Source organism: Sceloporus occidentalis, unplaced genomic scaffold (assembly GCF_023333645.1).
Source record: "Sceloporus occidentalis isolate IW3139 unplaced genomic scaffold, rSceOcc1.0.p SCAF_7, whole genome shotgun sequence".
Lineage (NCBI taxonomy): Eukaryota > Metazoa > Chordata > Lepidosauria > Squamata > Phrynosomatidae > Sceloporus > Sceloporus occidentalis.
In genome coordinates, this window is record NW_028316987.1 from 13,200,349 (window position 1) to 13,225,495 (window position 25,147).

The 25,147-nt window shown below is 41.9% G+C and overlaps 1 protein-coding gene across 1 annotated transcript; it reads left to right on the top strand.

Moving 5' to 3' along the window:
• The first annotated feature begins 5,162 nt into the window (after positions 1-5,162).
• On the top strand, positions 5,163-24,736 carry LOC149309212 (peptidyl-prolyl cis-trans isomerase FKBP10-like). The gene is made up of 10 exons (XM_089531972.1): positions 5,163-5,412; positions 9,785-9,930; positions 10,715-10,904; positions 13,519-13,664; positions 16,073-16,262; positions 16,992-17,137; positions 18,547-18,736; positions 19,635-19,777; positions 20,839-21,002; positions 23,572-24,736. Exons 1-10 carry the CDS (start codon positions 5,210-5,212, stop codon positions 23,752-23,754), a joined length of 1,701 nt encoding a protein of 566 aa, XP_089388098.1. The 5' UTR covers positions 5,163-5,209; the 3' UTR covers positions 23,755-24,736.
• The last annotated feature ends 411 nt before the right edge of the window (positions 24,737-25,147 follow it).

Sequence of the window (25,147 nt, forward strand, 5' to 3'; positions counted from 1 at the left end):
CATTTCTATTGCAGTTCACATATACAACCTGATAATTCATAGCTATACAACTCTCTTCTTAGGCACTTCATTCTATGCATCTCATAAAGTAGACTTAGGACCAGAACACACTGCAGAAATCATCCAGTTTGAGACCGCATTAACTGCCCTGGCTCAGTGCTAAGGAATCCTAGGAGTTGTAGTGTGTTGTGGCTAGGGTTGCCATAATGGAGGACCTCCAAACCGGGACAAATGTAGGACAAGGTTTGAAAATGTAGGACTTTTTTTTTTAATTTCCTCGCTAGGAAATTAAAAAAAAAAAGTCCTAGATTTTTAAACCTTGTCCTCCTCCTCCTCCTCCCGGCCTGGGAGGGAGCCTAGGCCGGCTCCCAGGCCGGGAAGGGCGCGGGGAAGCTTGGCATCGTCGCGATCGCCGCGGTGCCAGGCTTCCTCCTCCTCCTCCCGGCCTGGGAGGGAGCCTAGGCCGGCTCCCAGGCCGGGAAGGGCGTGGGGAAGCTTGGCATCGCCGCGATCGCCGCGGTGCCAGGCTTCCTTCTCCTCCTCCCGGTCTGGGAGGAAGCCTAGGCCTGCTCCCAGGCTGGGAAAGAGGCAGGGGCCGCTCCTCATCGCAGCGATCGCCGCGGTGGGAAGCGGCCTCCTCCTCCTCCCTGGCCTCGCGCAGGCCTTGGAGGACCCCGCGGCCGGAGCTCCGACCGCGGAGCCGCCTCGAAGGCCTCGCTGGGGCCCGGGAGGGAGCGTCTCCGCGGCTGAAGCTCCAACCGCGGAGAGCCTTCCCAGGCCTCAGCAAGGCCTTGGAGCTGCCGCGGGGGCTGAGGTGGCCGCGGTGGGCGGGGCCGTCCCGGTTTGGGCGCCAAACCGGACCGGGACCGGGTTGGCACCGCCCAAACCGGGATTGTCCCACCCCCCGGCGGGATATGGCAACCCTAGTTCTGGCACCAGAGCTCTCTGACAGGGAAGGCTAAATATCTCACAAAACTACTGTTTCCTGGATTCCCTAGCATTGAGCCAGGATAGTTAAAGCCTTCTCAAACTGAATTATTTCTGCAGTGTGTTTTGGATCTGTGTTAGCAGTTCATCACTGATCATCACAGCGTCCAAAACACACTGCAGAAATAATCTAGTGTGAGAACGCTTTAACTGCCCTGGCTCAATGCTAGGGAATTATAAGGATTGTAGTTTTGGGAGACATTTAGTCTTCTCTGGCAGAGAGCTCTGACGTCACACAATAAACTACAATTCCCAGGATGCCCTAGCACTGAGCCAGGGCAGTTAAAGCAATCTCAAACTGGATTATTTCTGCAGTGTGTTTCAGACCTATGTCTTTTAATTCTTACCAGTTGGCATTTGACGTCAGAGGAAAAGAAGGGCCTAGTTGTTTATTTATTTTATATGCTGCCTTTACCCCCAGAGTGGGACCCAAAGCAGCTTACAGCACGAAACCAATCAAAATCCACAGTGCAATAAAATAGCCATAAATAAAACCCATCACTAACACTTCAGGTTGCCATGCAAAACATCAGGAAGATACTCTTCTAGAACATGGCCACATAGCCCAAAAAACCCACAAAAAATATGGATGCCGGCCATGAAAGCCTTCGACTTCACAAATCTTGGGGACATTATACCCTCTCAAATGGCAAACCTCCTTGTAAGAAATATTGCAAAACAACAACAACCCTAGCATAGGTGTCTCTATACTGTAGAAATAATACAGTTTGGTACCACTTTACGTTCTGTAGTCCCATCCTATAGAATCTGGGATTTGTAGTTTTACAAGGTTTTAGCCTTCTCTGTCAGAGTGCTACAAACCCAAAACTACAAATCCAGGATTCTGTAGGACAAAGCCAAGGCAGCTAAAGTAATGTCAAACTGCATTATTTTTACAGTGTAGAATAAGATACAAGTTGACTTGAAAACACATGAGTTCCAGGTAGTATCTCCAATTGAGAGATTGCAGTTTTGAATTCAGATTTGAGAGGGGGAGGCAGAAATAAATAACTTATGTTCTTTAACATGAAAGGGTGCTTTCGCCCAAGATACTTAAAACACCTTTTCTTCCTTCATGCTCCATTCTGCATGCGTAATATGGATCAGAGGCAATTCTACCACAAAGCAAGCTGAGTCAGCCTCCTCAGGCAGGTATGTGTGTTGGCTGTGGTTTCATTTAGATTTTCCAGCCTTAGGGAATCAAATTCTTTTAAGATGACTCTAAGTAAAGGTACAGAAGGCTCATGTGAGAGGTATGTAAAATCAAGCACATGCTCTAGCCAGTTGTTGTTGTTGTTGTTGTTGTTGCTGTGTGCCTTCAAGTTGTTTCCGATTCTGGCGACCCTAAGGCCATACGTCATTAGGTTTTCTTGGCAATATCTGTTTTGCCTTTGACTTCTGCTGAGGCTGAGAGCATGTGACTTGCCCAATGGGTTTCAGGGTTGATTGGGGAATCAAACCCTTGTCTCTGGGGAGTTGTAGTCAACACTCAAACCACTATGCCGCACTGGTTTTTAGTGTGGGTTGTTCGGTACTACTAAAAAGTTTTTTTGTTTTGTTTTGTTTCTCAGCTTTGCCCATCTGCTGTTAATGTTTTTTACATGGCCGTTTGACAGTGGAACACACTCCCCCGGGGAGCGGTGGAGTCTCCCTCCTTGGAGGTCTTTAAACAGAGGCTGGATGAGCATCTGTCAGGGATGCTTTGATGGTGAGTTCCTGCATGGCAGGGGGTTGGACTGGATGGCCCTTGCGGTCTCTTCCAACTCTACGATTCTATGATTCTATGGATTAGAAAGCAACAAAATGCTATTTTATTCCTCATCTTTTATAGCTGCACTTACAAAATGAATCCTAGAATTGGAAGAGACCCCAAAGGCTGTCCAATCCTTTCTGCCATGCAGGAAGATACAATCAAAGCACTCCTGACAGATGGCCATAATATAAAAAAAGATCTTACAGTTCCTATTAAAAATTGAAGAAACAACAGACTTACACATTGTTACCTCAAATACTAAAGTGGATCACAATAAGGAATGCTCTAATCCAGCATCTAATTTCTGGTTTAATCTGCTAAAGGACCCATTTGTTTGTCTTTTTGGCTGTCCACGGGATCCTCAGCACTCTTCTTCAGCACCACATCTTGAATTAATTGATTTTCCTCCTCTCTTCCTTCATAACTGTCCAGGTCTCACATCCATACATGGTAATAGAGAATACAATGGCTTGTATGATTCTAACTTTAGTTCTCACTTCTATATCTTTTGACTTGAGGATCTTATTCGTTTTTTCATGGCTGCCCTTCCCATTTCTAAGCTGCATCTGCACTCCATAAATAACTCAGTTTGACACCACTTTTAATTGCCATGGCTTATGGAAACCTATTCATTGTAATTTGCTGTGGCACCAGTGCTCTTCAACAGAGAAGGCTCAATGCCTCACAGAACTGCAGTCCTCAGAATTACGTATAGCATTGAGCCTTGGCAGTTAAAGTGGTGTCAAACTGGATTATTTCTGCAGTGTGGATGCAGCCCTAGTCTTCCAAAGCCTACATCCATCTCTATGACTCTATGAGCCTTATCACACTAGATGGATCTTGCTCAGAAACAGGTTTTGAAAAGTAGAAAAAAACTGCAAATGCAGGACGTTTTTCAGACGCGTTTGCACCAAACAGCAATGATGCGAAAATAAAGTGAATGGAAAGTGGTAAAAAATGTCACACTTTTTATTTTGGGAAAGTTCCCAAAAGTAAACGGTGTCGGTTTTGTCCACTTTCCGTTTGCTTTATTTTCACATTATTGCTGTTTGGAAGAAACGTTGTCTGAAAAACATCTTTTCTACTTTTAAATCCCGTTTCTGAGCGGGATTCGTCTAGTGTGATAAGGCCCTATGGTTCTATCTGCTGGAGGCGGAAAGAGAGAAAAAGAAAAAAGAGAGAGAGAAATAGAGTACTGTATCTATCACCAATGGTAGCTTGATTTTTAGCAAGTCTTCTTTTTCCTTTCCAGGGCCGGCTGAGTGTTTTGAGGCGGGTGAATTCCACACATTCAATATGTGTAAAAACAGCTTAGAGGGCAATTTTCTACATTTGGGAAGCCGAGCTCTTTCTTGCAGCCTGGAAGGACCACGTAGGCTCTTTCTGCCAGACCCAACAAGCACTAGGACCTGGAAGAGAAGATTGAGTCATTTTTATTATATATATTTATATATATATTAAGGCAAACCCTCGCCTTTTGTCAGGACTTTTGTCTGGACACGCTTTCAAATAGTTTTTCCTGAACTCTTTCTACACAAAGCCCATCCTCACTCCACACTCGCCCAAAAGGATCCTTTATTATTTTAAAGTTTGACACGAAATACGAGTTGTTTAAAGTATGAAGAGATGGTAATATTAGATTGCGCATTCTTGTGATTCCTAGATAAAGCGGAGCGAAGAATTTATTCCGCTCAGAGGAGGGAAAAAGGTGGGAAAGCTACCAAATAATAAAAAAGAAAAACAGTCAAGAAAGGATTTTAGGAAGTCAGTGTTTGTTGAACTGCCTTTTTTAAAAGTCTGTTAGTTGGGATATGTAGTGTTTGTTTAACTGTCTTTTTAAAAACTCCCAATTAGTTGGGATATGTAGTGTTTGTTTAACTGTCTTTTTAAAAAGTCCTTATTTGTTGGGATATATAGTGTTTAACTGTCTTTTTAAAAGCTCCCTATTAGTTGGGAAATGTAGTGTTTAACTGTATTTTTCAAAAGCCTCTATTAGTTGGGATATGTAGTGTTTGTTTAACTTTTTTAAAAGTCCCACTTAAGTTGGGATAGGTAGTGTTTCACTGTCTTTTTACAAAGTCCCTATTAGTTGGGATATGTGGTGTTGTGTGGTGTGTGTGTCTTTTTGCCATATAGGGCCTTTGTCTGAATTTTGATATGGTTGAGTATCTTAAAGGTTTAAAATACAAAAAGGGGGAAGGTTTTTGTGGGGAATCCTCCTCCTGAGTTGCAAAGCAAGCCTTCCTCCCATAAGGAGGAGAGAGCAAAGTAAAGGCCCTGGGGCTCTTTGTGTGGGTCTGTGTGGTACCCAAGCTCAACAGGCCTCCTTTTTTACACGTCTACAAAAATTTGTGAGGGGTGGCTTGGTTTGGGATAACCCTGCCTGCCTCCTCAGCCTCCGCCCCATATTGCCTCCCATTGAAGCTCCTTTTCTCTCTCCAGACCCAGCCATTGAAGCAGCTCCACATTATGGGCTCCCTATTCAGCCTCCTCCTCCTCTGCCTCTTGGGCCTTTGGGGGGTCCAGGGTTTGGGGGACCCTGGCCCTTTGGAGGACGTCGTCATCGACAGGTACTACATCCCCAAAGTCTGCTTGAGAGAGGTCCAGATGGGGGACTTCGTTCGCTATCATTACAATGGGACTTTCCAAGACGGCACCAAGTTTGACTCCAGGTACTCTTCCTCCTCCTCTTCTAGGGATGGGATGCTGGCAGGGATGGATAGATGCAAGCTGGCCCTCTTTGCTCAGGGTTCAAGGGGCCCACTCTCCAGAACAGACCCAGGTTGAAGTGGGGCCCAAACTGTTTAGGCTCTGAAAGGGGGGGGGATTTTGAGGGGAGCCCCCTTCCCAGAAAGTTTGAGGCAGAGAGCAATTCACCAAGTTTTAATGGCCTCTCTCCTCCTTTCCTTTCTTCCTCCCTGCTTCTGGGATGGTTGAAATAGCTTTCCTAGGAGTAACTGCAGGAAAGCAGTTTGATTGACACCTCTCTCTCTCTCTCTCTCTCTCTCTCTCACACACACACACACACACACACACACACTCATGGTGTGTGTGAGATGTTTTATGTATATTTTATATATCTGTATTTATATAAAGCTGTTGCACGCTCTCACACACATGTGTGAGGTTTTAAATATATATATGTGTGTGTGTGTATAATATAAAATCTATCACTCATTCTCTCTTACACACACACATATACGTGGTGTGTGTGAGAGGTTTTGTGTGTGTATATATATATATATATGTATACATGTCACACAAAACAAACAAACAGCTTCAATTATATACCACTTCATACTTATATGTTTGTCTATCTATATAAACCTATCACGCTCTCTCTCACACACACACACATATATTCCTATCTATTAGTCTCTCTCTCTCTCACACACACACACACATACATATGTGGTCTGTGAGAGAGGTTATATATATATATATATATATATATCACACATGTGGTGTGTGAGAGGTGTGTGTGTGTGTATATATATATATATATATATATATATATATGAGAAACCTCTCTCTCTCTTTCTCTCTCTCTCTCTCACACACACCTTATCCATCAGTTTCTCTCTCTCTCTCACTCACACACACCTACATACATAACACCTATGTGTGTGTATGTGAGTGAGTCTGAATGACAGGGTCACCATAAGTCAGAAACAACTTGAAGGCACACAACACACACACACACACACACACAAACATGCATACAGGATGATTAAAAAAAGATGGTGCAAAACTAAAGCTGTTCCTAATCGGTTTTGCACCATTCTTTTTGAGCCACCCTCTGTGTGTGATACACACACATACACACACATATACATTTTATATGTTTTGAAATGGGAGGATTCTCCTTGGTTTATATGGTCTTGTAGTATGTCTGTCTCTTTTCATGATCTGGCCTCTTTGAGGCCTGGCTAAAAGCAATGAGCCCTGCTGACTGTTCTCGGATGCGGTTGCATGGGGCAATGGAGTTGCCAAGGCCGGCCTCCCATGGAATGGGAGAGCTGGAAGGATGGAGGGTTGACTTTGCAAAGACCCAGATCCAAACAAGCAGGCAGCCTGCCCGGGAAGGAAGGTGGGCAGGTTTTTAAAGCAGAAACACCAGGAATGGAGTGGATAGATGGATGCTTAACGTTGTACATTTGGGGTGACGGGCTGATGCAAAAGTGGGGGGGAAATGAAACCCAGTAAATCAATTACACTTCAACGAACATTGTTTCATTTGAACAACTCTGAATTCATATTTCCCTTTAGTGGTAAGTAATTTACAGCTCTATATCTTTCTGTGACCAACTTGCATTGTTGGCAAGATCTTCCTCTTGGGTGACAAGATGTTCACATGGTGGAAAGTGAAATTGTGGAACTCGCTGCCACAAGGTGTAATGACAGCAGCTGATAGCTTGCAGGGTTTTCAAGGGGGATTGGCTGAATTTGTGAAGGATGCAACCATCAATGGCTAGCAGCCAGAATGGTTATAGCTCCCCTCCAGTATTTGAGGTGGTAGCCTCAGACGAAGGCAAAGACCAAAACCCCTCTGAACAAATTTTACAAAAACTGCACACAATAGGTTTGCTTAGGGTCGCCGTAAGTCAGAAACAACTTGAAAGCACACAACAACAACAATTTACAGCTATGTTTTGGTACCTTTTGGGCAGATCCTGGAATGAGAAAATTTGGAAGACCTTATCAAATACAACATCTTATTAAATTCATCATGCATGCACCCAATTTCATAAAAGTCCCTTGTGTCAAAATGTAGTCTTGTCAAAGTAGGTAAAAACTAGAGAGATACATGGTTCTTCTGCACTTGGGTGCTCTCTTGGTTCAACCTCCATGAATTTTGTGCAATTTAATCTGAAGGTCTTGCACATCTTATCCTAAACATTGACAGAATTATCAGGGCATTCTGAAATTTGCCTCAAGTGTCAGCCTCCATTGCACTTCAGGCTTGCTTCTGCTTTCATATGGGATAGCCGTGTCAGCCAATGTAAAAGAAAAATGCCAGCCAGTTAAAATAAGCCATGAAAGGAGATGGCGTCCATGACAGAAGCTGCAGTTTTGGCTGTAGACGTGTCATCTCCACGAGGCTGCAGCTGCCTGTACTGGGGGGAAAAGAAGGAATGAAGAACATGATGGTTTTAAAAGCAGGATTTGGGAATTTAAAAATGATGATTTCCACTCCCACTCAGAATACACATTGTAGGGAGCGTCAATCCTGCAAAATGCATATCATGGTTTGTGCTAACGTTTAGTTTTCAAGATAGGATGGAAAATTCAGGCCCTATTAAAATCACAGTCAGATTCGGGAAAGCTATGCAGGCTGGTCCTTCCTTTCCTCCAGTTACACTCAGAATGCAAAGGAAGTTGGAGATCATGTTTCACTTGCTCCTTTCCATGCTAGTGGAATGCAATTTTTTTTTTTCTGAAGCAAAGGTTTACAGAATCGCCTGCTTAATAAACAATACAGCCATATCCCTGCTTCAGAATCCAATTTTTGTTAAAACAGTTGGGTTCTGTTTTTGCAATGCAACTGGAATTAACTATCGATCCTGTCAGAAGATTCTCTTCTGAATAGCCAAATGCATCCCGGAGGCAGCAAAGTTTACTTGCTCTCCCAGTTGTTACAGTTCTGATTTTTCAGTCCTGGTTGTCAACTAGTTTAACAGAGAAGATTGTCAGCTAGTTTTATTTTCAGGAAGAAATAGTAAGTCAACCTTCCTGTGAAATGGACTACTGTGTATACTCATGTATAAGTCTAGAAATTTTAGTCAAAAATTGACCCAAGAAATCTGAATCGATTTATCCATGGGTCAGTATAAGTACTATACTTTAACTCTTATATATGTAAAAAAAGGAACCATCCCCTGGTGAAAGGGAAGAGTGTAATCTGTTTTAGAAGCTGTCCCTTATACTCTCTCATCTATCTAGCATTTAGTGTGAGCACAAATAGTTATTCCTGCTGGAATTTTGTAAGTTCTTTGGCATTGTTTTCCTTTGCTTCATAAGTCCTTTGTTACATGCCCCTAAATTTTACCCTCAACGTATCCACGAGTCATATCAAAATCCATAATTTTGGCCCCCAAACCTGTCCTTGACTTATACACGAGGTTGACTTATAGTCGAGTAAATACAGTATTTGCAAGACCCATTTTCATAGCCATCAGTACCCCATGTTCCTTTGCTGCTTCTAAATTGACAAATTAGGTGTGAGGTAACATGGAAGGCCTACACAAAAGGCACCAGATCCATTCTGATCTTAGAAGCTAAGCAGGGTCAGCCCTAGTTAGTACTTGGATGGGAGACTGCCAACAAATACTAGGTGCTGTAGGCTGTATTTCAGAGGAAGGAACTGACAAAACCACCTCTAAGTATTCCTTGCCTAAGAAAGCCCTATGAAATTCATGGAATTGTCATAAGTCGACAGGCAACTTGAAAGCATGCACACACACACACACACACACAGAGGTGACATGGATCAGATTTGACCCTCCAAGTGATAATCCTAATTTTAGAGTTTTGGACATGTGTTTATATGTAGAGAATGCAATGAGAATAACTTCTTTCTCCTTTTAGCATTATGCTGATTCCAGCCATGATCCTGCCACTGTGGTGTAAAAACACCATGGATGTATGAAATTATTGTTGTTTAATGGAGTCATAGGCTACCTTTTAGCTAAGCCACTCACAAAGCAGATTGCAGCTAAGTCAACCAACATTCAATAGACAATGAATTAAAATAACAAACAGGAAGTAACATTTGATATAGTAGGAGCAGATAAAACTTTCAACATAGCACACCAAAAGTAATAAAGGCAGACTGGATTAATAAGTTTTTAAAACATTTTCCACATTCTGATCCATTGAGAGTACTATCTTCTGAGCTTTTTTTTTAAACCGTTGACTGTGTTGATTATCACAACATCTTATTATATGTTACTAGTCAAATTAGCTTTCTTAATTTTTCTTTATTTTTTAGTCTGACTAATTCAGCTCTCCCTTTCTAATAATGGTTTCCTCTCACCTCTACAGTTATGATCGGGGTGCTACTGTGGCAGGTGTGGCAGGTGTTGGGCGGCTCATCACAGGCATGGACAGAGGCCTGCAGGGCATGTGTGTGAACGAGAGACGGCATCTCATTGTACCACCTCATCTTGGTTATGGCAGCATTGGTGTTGGTGAGTGACAAGTTTCTGACATGGACTTGAAATCAAGAAAAGAAGCAGTATTGACATTTTTTTAATTGGGGAGCTATTTATCAACCCCAAATACCCGCACACAACACACACACAAATCTGAATGTTTCTCTAAATTCCTACCTTTCAGAATTTCCAGTTCCAATAATATTGCTTTACATGATTTTACTATCCATAGTGTTTTATCCATTTTTATCCCTTCTTCTTTTTGTGCACTTCCCATGCCAAGCACAATGTTCTAATCAAGATGGGCAACTTTGGGTCTAGGAGAAACAACTTCTGCCCCCTTGACTTTTTAGGGGCCGCACAGTTAGTCAGGAAGGGTCCCCCCCAATTCCAAACAGAATTGGTAAGAAAGCTACTTTTGTGTTTGAAAAATAAGTGTTTTTCTCATTCACAAACAATGCAATGGAGGGACCTTGCAAGGTGAAGTGTTTCTCTTAGAGATCTCCAGAAATAACCATTCCACCTTTTATTTTTGGCCGGAAAAAGGGCTAGCGAATCTAGAGGAATCAAGAACTGCAAAAAACAGACTTATCAGCCTCATGCAGCCCCAAAGCCAAATGTCATCCACCGTGGATGTAGATAGATGTTGCGGTGATGAGGAGAGTGATGACAATTAACTACTACTATAACAACAATGACATAACATGAAAGATGCAATGCCAATGGAAAGGAACCATGTTTTATAGTACCTGCCCTTTCCAGAATCCCTGAATTGCCCTCTGTGTCTCCATGATAATTTGTCTTATTTTCAATCCCATAGCTGGTCTAATTCCCCCAGACACCACCCTCTATTTTGATGTCATCATGCTTGATATTTGGAACAAGGAAGACAAGCTGCAGATCACCACTTTGTACAAACCAGAACGCTGTAACCGCACAGTGGAGAATTCAGATTTTGTGCGTTACCACTACAATGGTACACTTCTGGATGGCTCCCCTTTTGACTCCAGGTAGGAAGTGCTAAAAGAGTAGGGTGGGGAGGCTGGAGTTTGACTCAGAAGCTGGGGCAGAGGGCTCTTTCGCACTACATAGTTATAACAGCATGATCCCACTTTAACTGCCATGGCTACATCCTGTGGAATTCTAGGACCTGTAGTTTGGTGAGGCAGTGGAGCTCTCTGGTAGAGAATTTTAAGTACCCCTCCCTAAATTGCAAATCCTAGGATTCCATGTAGAATGGAATCATAGCTAATTTGGAGTCATAGTCCTCTAACAGTATAGTTTGAAAGGGCAGAGAAGGAGCATCAAGCTAAATACCATATATACTCAACTATATGTTGACCTTATGTATAAGCCGAGGGCAGGTTTTGGAGGCAAAAATATTGATTTTGATATGACCTGTGGATAAGTTGAGAGTAAAACCTAGGGGCATGTAACAAAGGAGTTAAGAATGAAGCAAAAGAAAATGATGCCAAAAAGCTTACAAAATTCCAGCAGGCATAACTGTTTGTGCGCACTCTGAAGGCTGGATGGATGAGAGAATAGAGGGGATTCAGTGCTCCCAGGATAGATTACACTCTTGCTTTTTACCAGGGGATGATTCCTTTTTTTATCTAAGAGTTAAAGTATAGTACCGTAAATAATAAAATATGGTTATCTGTCTCCATTGCAGAAACTTACTATTCCATATTTTCTTTCCCATTTCTTTGTCATCATGGGATCTTCACCATTTGTGCTGTAGCACAACAGAGACAACACGCACGGCAGAACGAGAGGGTAGAACTAATTCTATCATTTCATTCATTGGGGAGGGGAGAATGCCACTCTTCAGTGCTTCCCTACATAAAAACTCTTTGTACAAGTAGAAAATCATCATAGCAAGAAGCAGGCTAGTGTAGAGCACTCCTTGATGCACTCAGGATCAGCTTTACCATTAGGGAAAATGAAGCACTTATTTCAGTCAATAGACATGGGAGAAGGGAGTCTTAACCATGAGTTGGAAAACTTTGCTGCAGCCCCTAAAATAAGGATAGAAAATTACCATGGGCCAGAAGTCCACTTGTGGTTTATATAACTGAGTTTTGTTTTGTTTTTATATTAAACAAAGCAGAGTGACCCTGTAATCTCTTCAAGAGGTGAATTCAGACTTCTGGAGTGTTCCAGGAAAAGCAATTCACCTTTTCTTATTTTGGCCAGGAAAAGGGTGGTCCATAGAAGACAATGGTCACAAAACAACCTTGAGTGGCTGCACTTTACTATTCCTGCCCTAAAGCTAACTTGGGCCTGTTACAGACTGCCAAAATAAAGCTGCTTCGGGTCTCTTTGGAGGTATGCTATTTAAATGATGCAGAGTCCGGAGGTCGCGCCAAAGCCACACTCCATTCCTAAGCACTGGAGTGCAGCTTTGGTGCAGCTTCCGGATTCTTAGGATGCATGCATAATTTAAACAGCATATCTCCAAAGAGACCCGAAGCAGCTTTATTTTGGCAGTCTGTAACAGGCCTTGGTGTCTTCATAAAAGATGTTGCCTTCTTTGTTGTTGTTATTGTTGTTGTGTGCCTTCAAGTCATTTCAGCCTTATGGTGACCCTAAGATGAACCTATCATGGGATTTTCTTGGCAAGTTTCTTCAGAGAGGGTTTGTCTTTGCTGTCCTCTGGGGCTAAGAGAATGTGACTGGACCAAGGTCACCCAGTGGGTTTCCATCGATGAGCCAGGATTCGAACCCTGGTCTGCAGAGTCATAGTCCAACGTTCAAACCATTACATCATGCTACCCCTATGCCAGTGCTGAAACTGAGGTCAAGAGGCTGGATTGGAAGATGTGTCATAAAGTTACATATGAGCAGAACTATGAAATGTCTCCCTCTCACTCCACCTCAAACTCACTTTTTAGGTGCTGCAGTCCCTGTCCCAAGATCGCCATTGATTGATTGGTGAAGAATAGGGGGGAGAGGCAGCTGAGACCAGGAATCATCCGGGACTTCCCTGTGATTTTTTAGAAGTCCTAAAGGATGATGTCGATGCTGTGTGTTTAGCTATAGGAACATAGCTGGATTCTTCTATGTTGCTCCCCTATTTTCCACCAGGTCAATGGTGTGACTGTTATTTATTGGCTTTAGTATGGCCTCTTTTTTTGGCTGTGGCTTGTATTAGCAACAGATGTACAGGTGAGGAGTGGCAGGGGAGTATTTTCTTCTACTTCACGAGTTAATCATTTCCAAGACTGGAAATGACAATTTATAGATAACCTGCCAAAGTATGTCAAATAAGAGCCAAACAGCTGTATAATAGCCTGTGCAAAAGAACCAATAAAGCCCCAGCTGCGTTAATATTCTGGCATAAAACTGTAGCGAATCAAAGTGTTGTAACATTTTGTGTCCCAGTGTGCTTTGAAAGCAGTACAAGAATAATTCATTCATATCTGGTGTAAAAACAGAATTACATATTCATATAAATATTCAATAACATACACCGTATGGGTTGTACATTAATTATCGGAGGCAACCAAATAAGTAGCAATTTATGAGCTGGCTATATTGGGCTAGTGCTGCGGTGCCAAAGTTTCATTGTTCATTTAATTGTCTTTCCTGGTATCTCTTTCTCCAACTTCTTTGGTATTTCAGCTATGGAAAAGACAGTACTTATGACACGTATGTAGGTTCAGGCTGGCTGATCAAGGGCATGGACGAAGGCCTCCTAGGCATGTGTGCTGGAGAGAAGCGGAGAATAGTTATCCCTCCATTCCTGGCCTATGGAGAGAAAGGCTATGGTAAGTTGCTCAGATCCATGAGCACCATAAACACCCTCAAAGCCCTCTGTTCTGATATTGATGTCAAAAAAACCAATATTATGTCTGCTAATTTTTATTCAAGGAATACATTACTGCACATGGGCGGAGTATGACACAGAATCTGTTTTATTTAGAAATGAATACATAGCTGTATGGAATTGGGACTATTTGTGCTAGCTTTATCCCTGACCTCCATGAAGATATTTTTCTGGGAGGCCAAGCACATTTGGGCATATGCATTGGGCCTCTAGTTGTTGTGTGCCTTTAAGTTATTTCTGATTTATGGCAACCTTAAGGTGGGGGTATCATGGGATTTTCTTGGCAAGTTTCTTCAGAGAGGGTTTGCCATTGCTGTCCTCTGAGATTTAGAGAGTATTAGTTGCCCAAGGTCACTCAGTGGTGTTTACATGGCCGACTTGAGATTCGAACCTGGTCTCCAGAGTTTTAGTCAAGTGTGCAAATCACACCATGCTGGCTCTATGTGGGCCTCTAGACATACAATTTCTTGAAGGCTTGGAGGTGCCAGGAGAGAAATTATACACACTTATTCTTATGATGCTGCTGTTATTGACAGTGATGGTGATGCTTAATTTATTTTACAAGAAAATAAAGAATGGCATCTTCTTATTGAATAACACAGATGTAAGTCCAACTTGCATCTGCATGGCTCTTTCTTGGTTGTTGTGGACGTCAGAATCCTCTACCAGTGACACAACCTTTTACCTGCTGCTTCCTCCTTCCAGCATATCTATTTATTGGAGAGAAGGAAAATTGTAGGGAAATGACCATCTGTGTTTCTGTAGCTGGACACACAGCAGTGACATCATCCTCCAGGAATCCAGAGGACCCCCAGAAGATTCCAGAGGATGCCTGTTGCTGTGCATCCAGCTATAGGAACATAGCTGGACCTTCTTTGCCACTTCTCCCCACCTCTCCTCATGTGCTAGTTGTGGGAGGGGGGCTGCAGCAGCTGAAAAATGAGGATTTGGTGGGGGGAGGATTGACTTTATAATATGTCTCCTGGTGCAGGAGTCATTATCTGTATATGTTAATACGTAAGTAATTATAGTTTTAAAAAGCAACATCTTTTGGCTGAAATGAGACAAATTCAAATTGAACAATTGCATGTTATCACACGTGGCAAAATAAAGGCCAGAATTTCTGGCAGGAATGTGATACCTAGTGTTATATCCTTATGACTGTTTTTGTACTCAAGATCTCTACGTAGTCCTATTTAGGGGATATATAAATACTGTGAATTCCTCCAATCCCCACTTAGTGGGCAGCAGCCATTGCAACTGAAGGGGGTCTGTTCCCTTGTTGATCAGGAATCAGTTGTCTCACCTCACCCCCTCATGTGGGTGATCCCTGGCTTGAGGGTGAATTGCAATGGGGTCCTGCTCCTGTTCTCCTGAAGACTATTAATGGGAGGGGGTGGGAACATCAGTTAGCTGCTTCCTGATTGATGGGAACAGACCCCCATCAATCTCAGTGGCTGCTGCTCACTAAACAGGGATTTGGGGATCAGGACCATGGCATAACACTTCAACTACACTGGTTATGCCTTCATAACCCCCTAATATGATTGTGGCCATAGTACTATGTATAAGTCAAGGGTAGGTTTTGCAGCCAGAATTATGGATTTTGGTATGACCTGTGTATAAGTCAAGGGTAAAACATAGGGGCATGTGACAAAGGATCTAAAGAATGAAGCAAGGGAAACAATGGCCTGTTACAGACAGCCAAAATAAAGCTGCTTCGAGTCACAGTGGAGGTATGGTGTTTGAATGATGCATGCGTCCTAAGAGTCCAGAAGCCACATCAAAGCTGCACTCCAGTCCTTACGGCGGGAGCGTGGCTTTGGTGCGACTTCTGGACTCTTAGGACGCATGCATCATTGAAACACCATACCTCCACTGTGACTCGAAGCAGCTTTATTTTGGCTGTCTGTAACAGGCCAATGCCATACAACTTACAAAATTCCAGTAGGCACAACTGTTTGTGCTCACCCTTAAGGCTGGATGGATGAGAGAACAGGGGGTCAGTGCTTCCAGGACAGATTATTTTCTTGCTTTTCACCAGGACATGGTTCCACCTTTAATAAGAGTTAAAGTACAGTACTTACATTGACCCGTGGATAAGTCAACTCAGGTTTTTTGACTAAAATTTCTAGACGTAAACATGAGTATATACAGTATTTTGTTACGTTATTCCAGGCTACTGAACAATGATCTCAAAGGGACAATACTTTGAAAGTAGATTAAATATCACCCTCCTATCACCTCTTTGTGGCAATCAACCAGTGTAAAACATAGTTCATCCATCATCTGTATCAATCTGGCTGTGCTGCAGCATGAGCTGGACTGGTTCATCTTTTATTCCCTCAGGTACTGTCATCCCTCCTCAAGCCTCCCTGGTTTTTGATGTTCTTCTGGTGGATCTGCACAATCCAAAAGATGGCATCTTCTTGGAGCACCTGGAAGTGCCAACTTCATGCAAACGTAAATCTGTGACTGGAGATTTTGTACGCTATCATTATAATGGCACCTTGATGGATGGGACTCTCTTTGATTCCAGGTATGAGGGAGAAAAACTCAGACAGGGCCAGGAATCAAATCATGGACCATATCTTTCCATATCCTTTCTGGTGATATGAACCTGCCAGAACTCTTAAGATTTTCAGGGAAAGGCTTTCTCTTGGTCCCGCCACCATCATAGGCTTGTTTGGTGAAGACACGAGAGAGCCTTCTCGGTGGCTGCTCCCACCCTCCGGAACATCCTTCCATGGGAAGCTAGGCTGACCCCCTCCCCACTGGCCTTTTATCAATAGGCAAACACTTATCTCTTAAAGCAGGGTTTTAATATATAATAGCACCCAGGGAGGTTTCTTATTGGGTGTTTGTTTTTAATGGTTTAATATATTTTAGCATTTTGCATGTTTAATTTATCGTACTGATGTGGTGTTTTAATTATGTTTTAAAATTGTACTGTGTTGTCATTATTGTTGTTTTATGAGTTGCATTGAGTCCAATTTGAGAGAAAGGCAGTGTGTAAAATAAGTAAGTGAGTAAATAAATAACTATAAGAGAAGAGCAGAAATGAAAAACTGATGAGAGTTCTGTCTGCTGCTGCTTATGGTACCCACTTGCAGTGGGAGCTGCTAAACAGAGCAGAAGCTTCACTCTATGGTTTGCTTATGGTTTGGAAAATCAGAACAGAGAGTTGGCTGAAAACAGAAAGTTCACATTCTCTGCTGACAGTGGCCATTACTTCCTTCCCATTGTTTCTTTTTTTCTCCTATTCCAGTTACTCACGAAATCACACATATGATACTTACATTGGAAAAGGCTATGTTATCCCAGGAATGGATCAAGGACTACAAGGGATCTGCATTGGTGAAAAGAGAAGAATCATCATCCCTCCCCATTTGGCCTATGGTGAAAGTGGAGCAGGTAGGACAGAACAAGCAGATATGGGACATTTTTCATTGCTGCAAATGTGCAGGAATCTGTCCCCAAACTGGTCCTATACTATCCCCAAATGAGTTCCATTTTGAAACCTCTGCTCAGTTTCAGTGGCTCAATAAAACAAACATAATAATTACTGTTTCATTTTTAATATACAGGTGCTGTTGGGATCCTCTTTCCTAAGTTATATGCAAACAACAGGTCTATGGGTGCTCAGTTTATTAGCATCATCAAGTTATAACTCTTATACAAGTACAAATTAGACTATGGAATTTATCTCAAAGTTGCCCGTGAATCTCTCAATGTAGAACCTCAGTTGTCCCAGAACCAGCTAGCTGTGTGGCCCAAACATTTGTGAGGTTCTCTGTAACATTAGAGAATCTGAGCCAGTGGCAAACGGAGGGTGTTATTCTTACAGCTACAGATTCACTTGCAAGAATAAAAGACATTGGGGTGAAAAAGATGGCAGCGAAGGTCTGCACTGAGAACGTGCCACTTCCATTCACATCAGGGCGGCAGCAGGTGGATTCGCCCAGCCCCAATCTGGACCACCATGATGGTCCATAACTGGCCTGCTGAAAAGGAGATTTTTCTGCTCCTTTGCTGGCTGTTTTTGGGCTGGCTCTTCCTGAAAGAGCCACGACTGGGGTGGATTCCAGCTGTGTTTGGGGTGTGCGTCATCTGGACACCACACCGCCAGCACAATCTGATGACAGACCTTTTGGTCCATCTGTTTGAGACCATTAACTGTGTGTCATAGTTACCGGTTCTCTGTGCTTGATTCTCATGCCATTCCAAATAACATTTGGAGAGATGGAAACAACGTGAACCATGTGATGTTGCCCATGCCTTCCAACATACAGTTCTAGAGTTGTAAATATGTTTTTAGATCTGAGATAGGCACCCATGGCCCTCAAGATTTTTTAAGGAAAGCAATTTCTATAATCTTCCATCATTACCTGTGCTGGCTTGGACTGCTGGAAGTTGAAGTCCAACATGCTCAGTTCAGCTAGGGCTCAGTTCAATAACAATGCCCTACATGAACTAAATGGGTATTCAAGGGTCCTTTGCAAGATTCTTCCTGGGACAGACATGAAAATGTTCCTCTGCAGATGAATCAGTATGTAAAGCAATTCCAGCAGGTAGAATCTCTCAAAACTAGACAATGCAAAAAAGGAAACAGAAAGTGTCTATGAAGTATGGTGCCTTAGCATACTGGATGAGGTTCAGGAGCACTTCTCAAACAGTGTAGGGAAAACAAAATGTCTTGAAACAACCATAACTGTAAGATGACTTTAATGCATAGATACAGATATATATACATATGCCCATATGCACTCTGTCCATGTATCCATTCATCTCTGATCTTCATAAGTAATCTTCTTGTCTTCAAGGGAACAAAATCCCTGGCTCAGCTGTCTTGATCTTCGATGTCCATGTCATTGACTTCCACAATCCCACAGACTCTGTGGAGATACAGACAGTCTACCGGCCTACAGACTGTAATGTCACCACCCAAGATAGAGACTTTGTTCGCTACCATTACAACTGCTCCTTACTGGATGGAACCAAGCTCTTCTCCTCGTAAGTTGTATGCTGGGAGCTCAGTTTATTTAAATGTCTACACTGACTTCTTTAGGACAGAGTGACTATAATGGAAATGTTGAAACATAATCCATAAAATAAGCAGTTTTATAGCACATAAGCACAATTAAAAGATTTACTGTGTATGTCAAACACACAGGCCTATGCTTAATTTTACTTTTCAGTGTCAGAGGTAAAGCCTAAAATGATGGCACTGAATTTAATTTTTTCAAGAACTTCTTGAAAAATTCAAGAACTCATCTTTTGCATAGATTTTTAAATAAAATTTCTGCAGATGCAGAAAGACTGACTTCCTAAAACTATCAGTTCTTCCACACTGCAGACATAAAACAGTTTGACACCACTTTTAACTGCCATGGATCCATCACGTGGAATCCTGGGATTTGTAGTTTGGTGAGGTATTCAGTCTGGTCTTTTGGAGTGCTCTGGTGCCTCACTAAACTACAGATCCCAGGATTCTGTGGGTTAGGGTCATGTCAGTGGTGTCTATGCTAATTTTTCATGTAGTTCTTTTTTCCTTCTACCCATGGTTAGCAAAGCAAAATAAAGTACAGTTGGTCTGCTGTACTGGCAGGCTACCGACTTGTGAATTCAACTGCCCATGGATCACCACACCCCATTTTATTCAGTGGCAGTGCATGCATTTCAGCCCCAATTGATTAATATGGGTCTTGAGTGTCTGCATTGTTTCCCATCTGCAGTTAAGTCCCGGAACTGAACTCCAACAGATGGGAAAGGTCCACTGTACACAAAATAAAGAAATATATTCTAATTCATATAAATTTATATAGGTTGTCTACCTAGGGTTTTTAAGAAGAGAATTCTTAGGGGAGAGCCTTCTCAAGCAAACTTAATGATCTCTGTTCCCTGTTGACAGCCATGACTATGAACATCCTCAGGAAGCCACTTTGGGCACCAATAAGATAATCGAAGGATTGAACAATGGCTTGCTCAACATGTGCTTAGGAGAGAAACGGACCGTCATTGTTCCTCCACATTTGGGTCATGGTGAAAGTGGCGGTAAGCTATTTTGACTGCTTCAGACAACAAAAGTCCTGATCACATAGGACTTATGGGGGGGAAACAGATAATGGGTGCACAGTCCATTACAATTTCTGCATTAAAGAATTAATGCAGAATTAAAGCATTAAAGAAATGAGTGTGCCACAATATTTGAAAGTCCTGATGTGTGACTTGTACTCAAGACAAGAAGCTACAATTATGGTAGAATATGGAGAAATGGAATGATTTCCAACGTATTTTATGTATATTATAGAGCCAGAACATATATGTAAAGCAGGATTAGTTACAGAAGGAGATATAAAAATTGAAGTAAGAAACATAAACAAACCATCTGCATGACTACTAACAGAGAATAACAAATACTTGAACGATTACTAAAGAAAGGCAAGGCAAAAGTTGCAAAAACAGGTTCATACCTGATACTAAGAAAACAAAAATAATGATCACATATTATTTACATAACTTTAAAGTAGATGTTGAAAATATGAAAACAGTTAACGGTTTTCCTTACCTTGGCTCAGTCATTGAGCAGAATGGAGACTGCTGTTAAGAAACCAGAACAAGACCAGGTCCCGGTTTGCATGGGCCAGAAGGCCCATCCTCCCTTTGTGCGCCGTTCTGTTAAGATGACACATATATCTAACACCAGTTCTGGGGCAAATGGTCCTGACGATATCTGGTATGTTCCACAGCAGAACAGGAGTATAACACCTTTTAAATGTTTTTTTTAAAAACTTACCTGTTAGTCTGGATCTTTTGGCAAGGTCTGGAGCTCTCCGTTCCTGTATTGCAGGGGCATCCTGATGAGCTTTCCGGCATGTCCCCCACCACCAAGGGGCACTCGCTCTGAGGTCAGAATGATACTTGACAGCAGTTAACAACAAACATCTGTACTTCACCTTTGTTAAGAATGATGAGTAGCCTATATTTATAAAACCCAAATACTTAGAAATGATGACAGTACAGTCTAACTGTACCATTCCTGTTTCTGTAAGTATCTCTAGATGCCTCATAGTTAGATCATCCTACAGTGCTGATACATTCATCTTCATTTTTAGCCCGTGGTGTACCTGGCAGTGCAGTTCTCCAATTTGAGATTGAGCTTCTACATATGGAACCAGGGGTTCCAGAAGGTTATCTGTTTGTCTGGCACAGTGAGCCACCAGAAAATCTATTTGAAGCCATGGATATCAACAAGGATGGCGAAGTCCCATCTGAAGAGGTATGACTATTCTGTTTTAGAATGTGTGTGAATGTGCCTAGGGATAGAGGAGAATTTGACTATGAGAAGTGGGGAACTGGGTGCATTGCTAAATCTGCTTGCACTGGATTAAGAATACTTAGTTCCATATAATATATTCAGGAGTAGCCATGTTGGTCATTCAGCAAAATACAACAGAATCCAAAATCCACAAAAGAGTGAAAACTTTATTGGTCATCCAAATTTCACAAAATACTTCGTGCAAGCTTTCAAAGACCCACTGACTTCTTCATCAGCCAAAGGATGATAAAAATTATTCAGGAGAAGAAAGGTGATGATGGTAGAGTCACAGGCCTGCATTTTGTATCAGATGTTGTTTCTGTTGTAGTTTCAATTGTTCTGGAGCGATCTCAATGCAGGCAAAGACCATGTGGGGATCAGGGACAAAGGGCAATAAAACACAGGTAATAAATGTGAAGTCGAAGGCTTTCATGGCCAGCATCCATAGATTTTTGTGGGTTTTTCAGGCTATGTGGCCATGTTCTAGCAGAGTTTCTTTCTGACGTTTCACCAGCATCTGTGGCTGGCATCTTCAGAGAACTCCATTAGCAAGTGAATTTCTCATCTTCAATTCTTACAAGGACTTTTATTGTTTGTATTTTAATTCTTGTACCCAAGTTAATTGAGAGCACCATTATAGTCAGTTGCATTTCATAAAAATCTATGGGCAATTCCCAGTATTGGAATACTGCTAGAAAAACAATAGAATCCAGCAGAAACAGAAGAAGTCACAACTTTCTCTACTTCTGCATTGGTTTTGGAAATCTGAGCTATGAGGTAAAACAGAGCTGCAGAGGGAAGGGAAGAATCAAGAGTTTCTGCCAAGCCAATTTAGGCCATAAACTGAACTTTTACCTCCCATTTGCTGCTTTTGTTGAGAATAACCATCAGTTGGGGGGTTTGAAAATTGGGTGTTCTCTCCTTCAACTGTGCAGCAAAAAAGCAGTGTTCACTTGTGGAGCAACAGATCCAGTGATTGCTGAAAGAAGCAACAAATGGGAAATACTGAATATTTTGGTCATTATTTACATTAAGATATGAATGAATCAAGATCCTTTCTAATGCATTTTTGGTTAAAATAATTAATGCTCTTCCTCCGCCACACAGCTGGCCCTGGTGTTACTGGGCAGGGGTGGCAGTTCCACAGTCTGTAGTCCTCCGAGGACGCTGCTGGGCGTATTTGCTTCATACTCTATACTTCTTTCCTTTTGTTTCTCTCCCTGCATCCTCCTTTTCTTCCTTACAGTTTGCACTTTGTGTAGCCATAATTAAAAAGAATAAAAATAAAAACTGTAAGCCAGCATCCTGCATTGCAGTTGCAGATTTGTAACCTAGAATTATGGATCCATAACTGCTCTGTATTCACTAATGCTGTGTATCCACGATTGTTGCCTTACCACCTCTATTGTGAATGTCCCTCTAAATCTACGTAGGAGATGCACCGAATAATGGAGGGTGTTCTGCTGGCAACTAGGGCACAGCATAATGTTTCCAACCCCCTCCCATCAATGAATGAGGTTACAATGAGAAATTGCAACAGGGATCCTGTTTTAATTGTTGTAGCCTTGCTACCTGTCAGAAGTGGGTTAGAAATTTTATCCTTCTGCATCCCAATCGCCAGCAAAATAGGCCACCATTGCTCAGTGTGACTGTTGGCTGTTAAGGTAGGTTTGAGTGGTCAGGTCAGGAGACCTTACTTAGTTACACATTGTGCCTTATAGCACACTTGTAACTAAATAGGCAGTGTAGAATATGCACCTATTAAGTTAAATGTTATTCCCAGGTAGCATATTAGCTTCAGTGCATCTTAAATATCTGTTGGGAGTTATCTGCGGGTGAAATTGTGTAACACAGCCTCTATACTGAATACCAGTGTGGCACAATGGTGTGGATTAAAGCTCAAAACATATTGCTAACAATCCATTGTATATTTGTAACGTGCAAACACAATGCATAGAGATGAAGTTCATACACACACTCCCTGTGTATTTTAATGTGCTATTTCACGCCAAATGGTCCCACATACACAACTCCATTTGTGTTGCTATAAGCTGGATACATGCCCATTGTCCAAAAAATCAATCTTCATACGTAGCAAAACTTACACTTGTATATGTCACTAGAAGAAGATAGCCATTGTTGCCCATTACATAATTTGTTGTTGTGTACCTTCAAGTAATTTTTGATTTACCGTGACTCTAAGGTGAACCTATCACAGGGTTTTCTTGGCGAGATTTGTTCAGAGGGGGTTTGCCATTGCCATCCTCTGAGGCTGAAACAATGTGACTTGCCCAAGGCCACTCAGTGGTTTTCCATGGCTGAGTGCAGATTGAACCCCTGGTCTTCAGACTCATATCTGAATGCTCAAACCACAACATCATACTAGCTCCTAGATCAGTACAAAATGACTAGCCTTAGACAATGCATCATAAATTACTGAGCAAACCAGAAATAGGGACATAGTATGTATTGATGATCGTGTGGAAAGAACTTACCTTCTTCCTTCTTTCCTTTCCTTTTCACCCCTCAGTTCACAACATTCATCAGCTCCCAAATTGCAGAAGGCAAAGGTCGCATGATGCCAGGCTCTGACCCAGAAAAGGTTATCAATGACATGTTCCAAAATCAAGACCGGAACAAAGATGGGAAGATCACAGCAGAGGAACTGAAGTTGAAATCAGATGAAGATCAAATTCAACATGAGGAACTTTAAAAAAAGAGGGGACTCAGGGCCTGGGGCTCTTCTTGTTTTTAAAATACACCAATTTGGTGTATCTTTCCCTACACAGGGGTTTATTTGCTCTCTACCTCTATCCTGAGTTAGAGAGACTGGACCTAAGGAAGACAACACATTTTCTTCCTCTGTTGGTACCATTTTGCTTTTGATATTTTTTTTTGGGGGGGGGAGTATTTAACTGAGATTCTGTCTCAAGAAACCAAAAACGGAGTCAATATCACAGTTAACACCATAGATTTCCCAATCCACTGGTGTCTTTTTAGAGACCAATTTCATTTCTCCACACCCTTTATTCCAATATATTTCCTCAGATACATCTCCAGTGGGAGATAGTTTGGAGTGGAAACTATGGAATTGATTCATGTCTCCTGTTCCATCAGATCCAGGTGCTCCATTTGGGTACATTGGGTTCTCCTTTTCAAATTTTAAAAAAAGTCTTATTTGGGAAATTTAAACTGAGTGATAGGAATCAAGTAATTCAGTTTTGAGAAATTTATATTGCTTAGTCTCTAGAGGTTTTCAGGGAATTGGGAATATTAATTATGTTTTGTTCTGGCAAAACTAGCTATGGGAAGAAAAATATGGAGATAAGGAGCTAAATCTATTTGTTAGTCTGAACTAATGCAGAAGTGTTGCATCAATGAGAGTTATTAAACTAACTCTTTTAGAAACTTTGGTGATTCAGTTGGTCTGTTGTAGCTGAGACTAACAATTAGACACTTTCTCCACTATTGTTTTCCTGGCAGGGTTCTTGTATCTCTAAGACCTCTGAGAAAAGTGGATCCAATAGATACAATTTTTTTTCATTGCTGTATCTGTGCCAGGAAAGTCTGCGTGTATTGAATTTCTGCCATATTGAAGCACAAGCCTTTTAAAACTGCAGCATTTGGAAGAGCTTTAGAAATCTGAACTGGGTTGATCAGGAACCTTTATGATTAAAAAGTAAGTGTGGAGTACAGCTCTTTCGTTTCATCAGTTCTGCTTATATCCTTTTGATCCCCAATGTATTGGTCACCAGACATCAGTCAATAAAATCCAGATTCCTCAACCACCAGAAATCTTGGAAGCAAGTATACAAATAAACGGATTCTGAGTTCTCAATCAGATCCTTTTTTGAGGAGTGCAAGTCACTCATATTTGCAATCCTACTGATGCACACCTGCATGCTGCAATGTTTCTGTCTAAGTGCTTCCTGGATTTTTCTCTCATGTCTTCTTCTTACCTCAAGCTTCCTAAGGTGTATTGATCTTCCGCTGGAGATCCCCACAGTCGTAGAGAATATGGGCATATTGTTTAACCAATTGTGGCAAAGTAGAGGATGTTGCTGGTCCTCGCCTCAAAATATTAGGCTTGCCGAGACAAGAGCTTG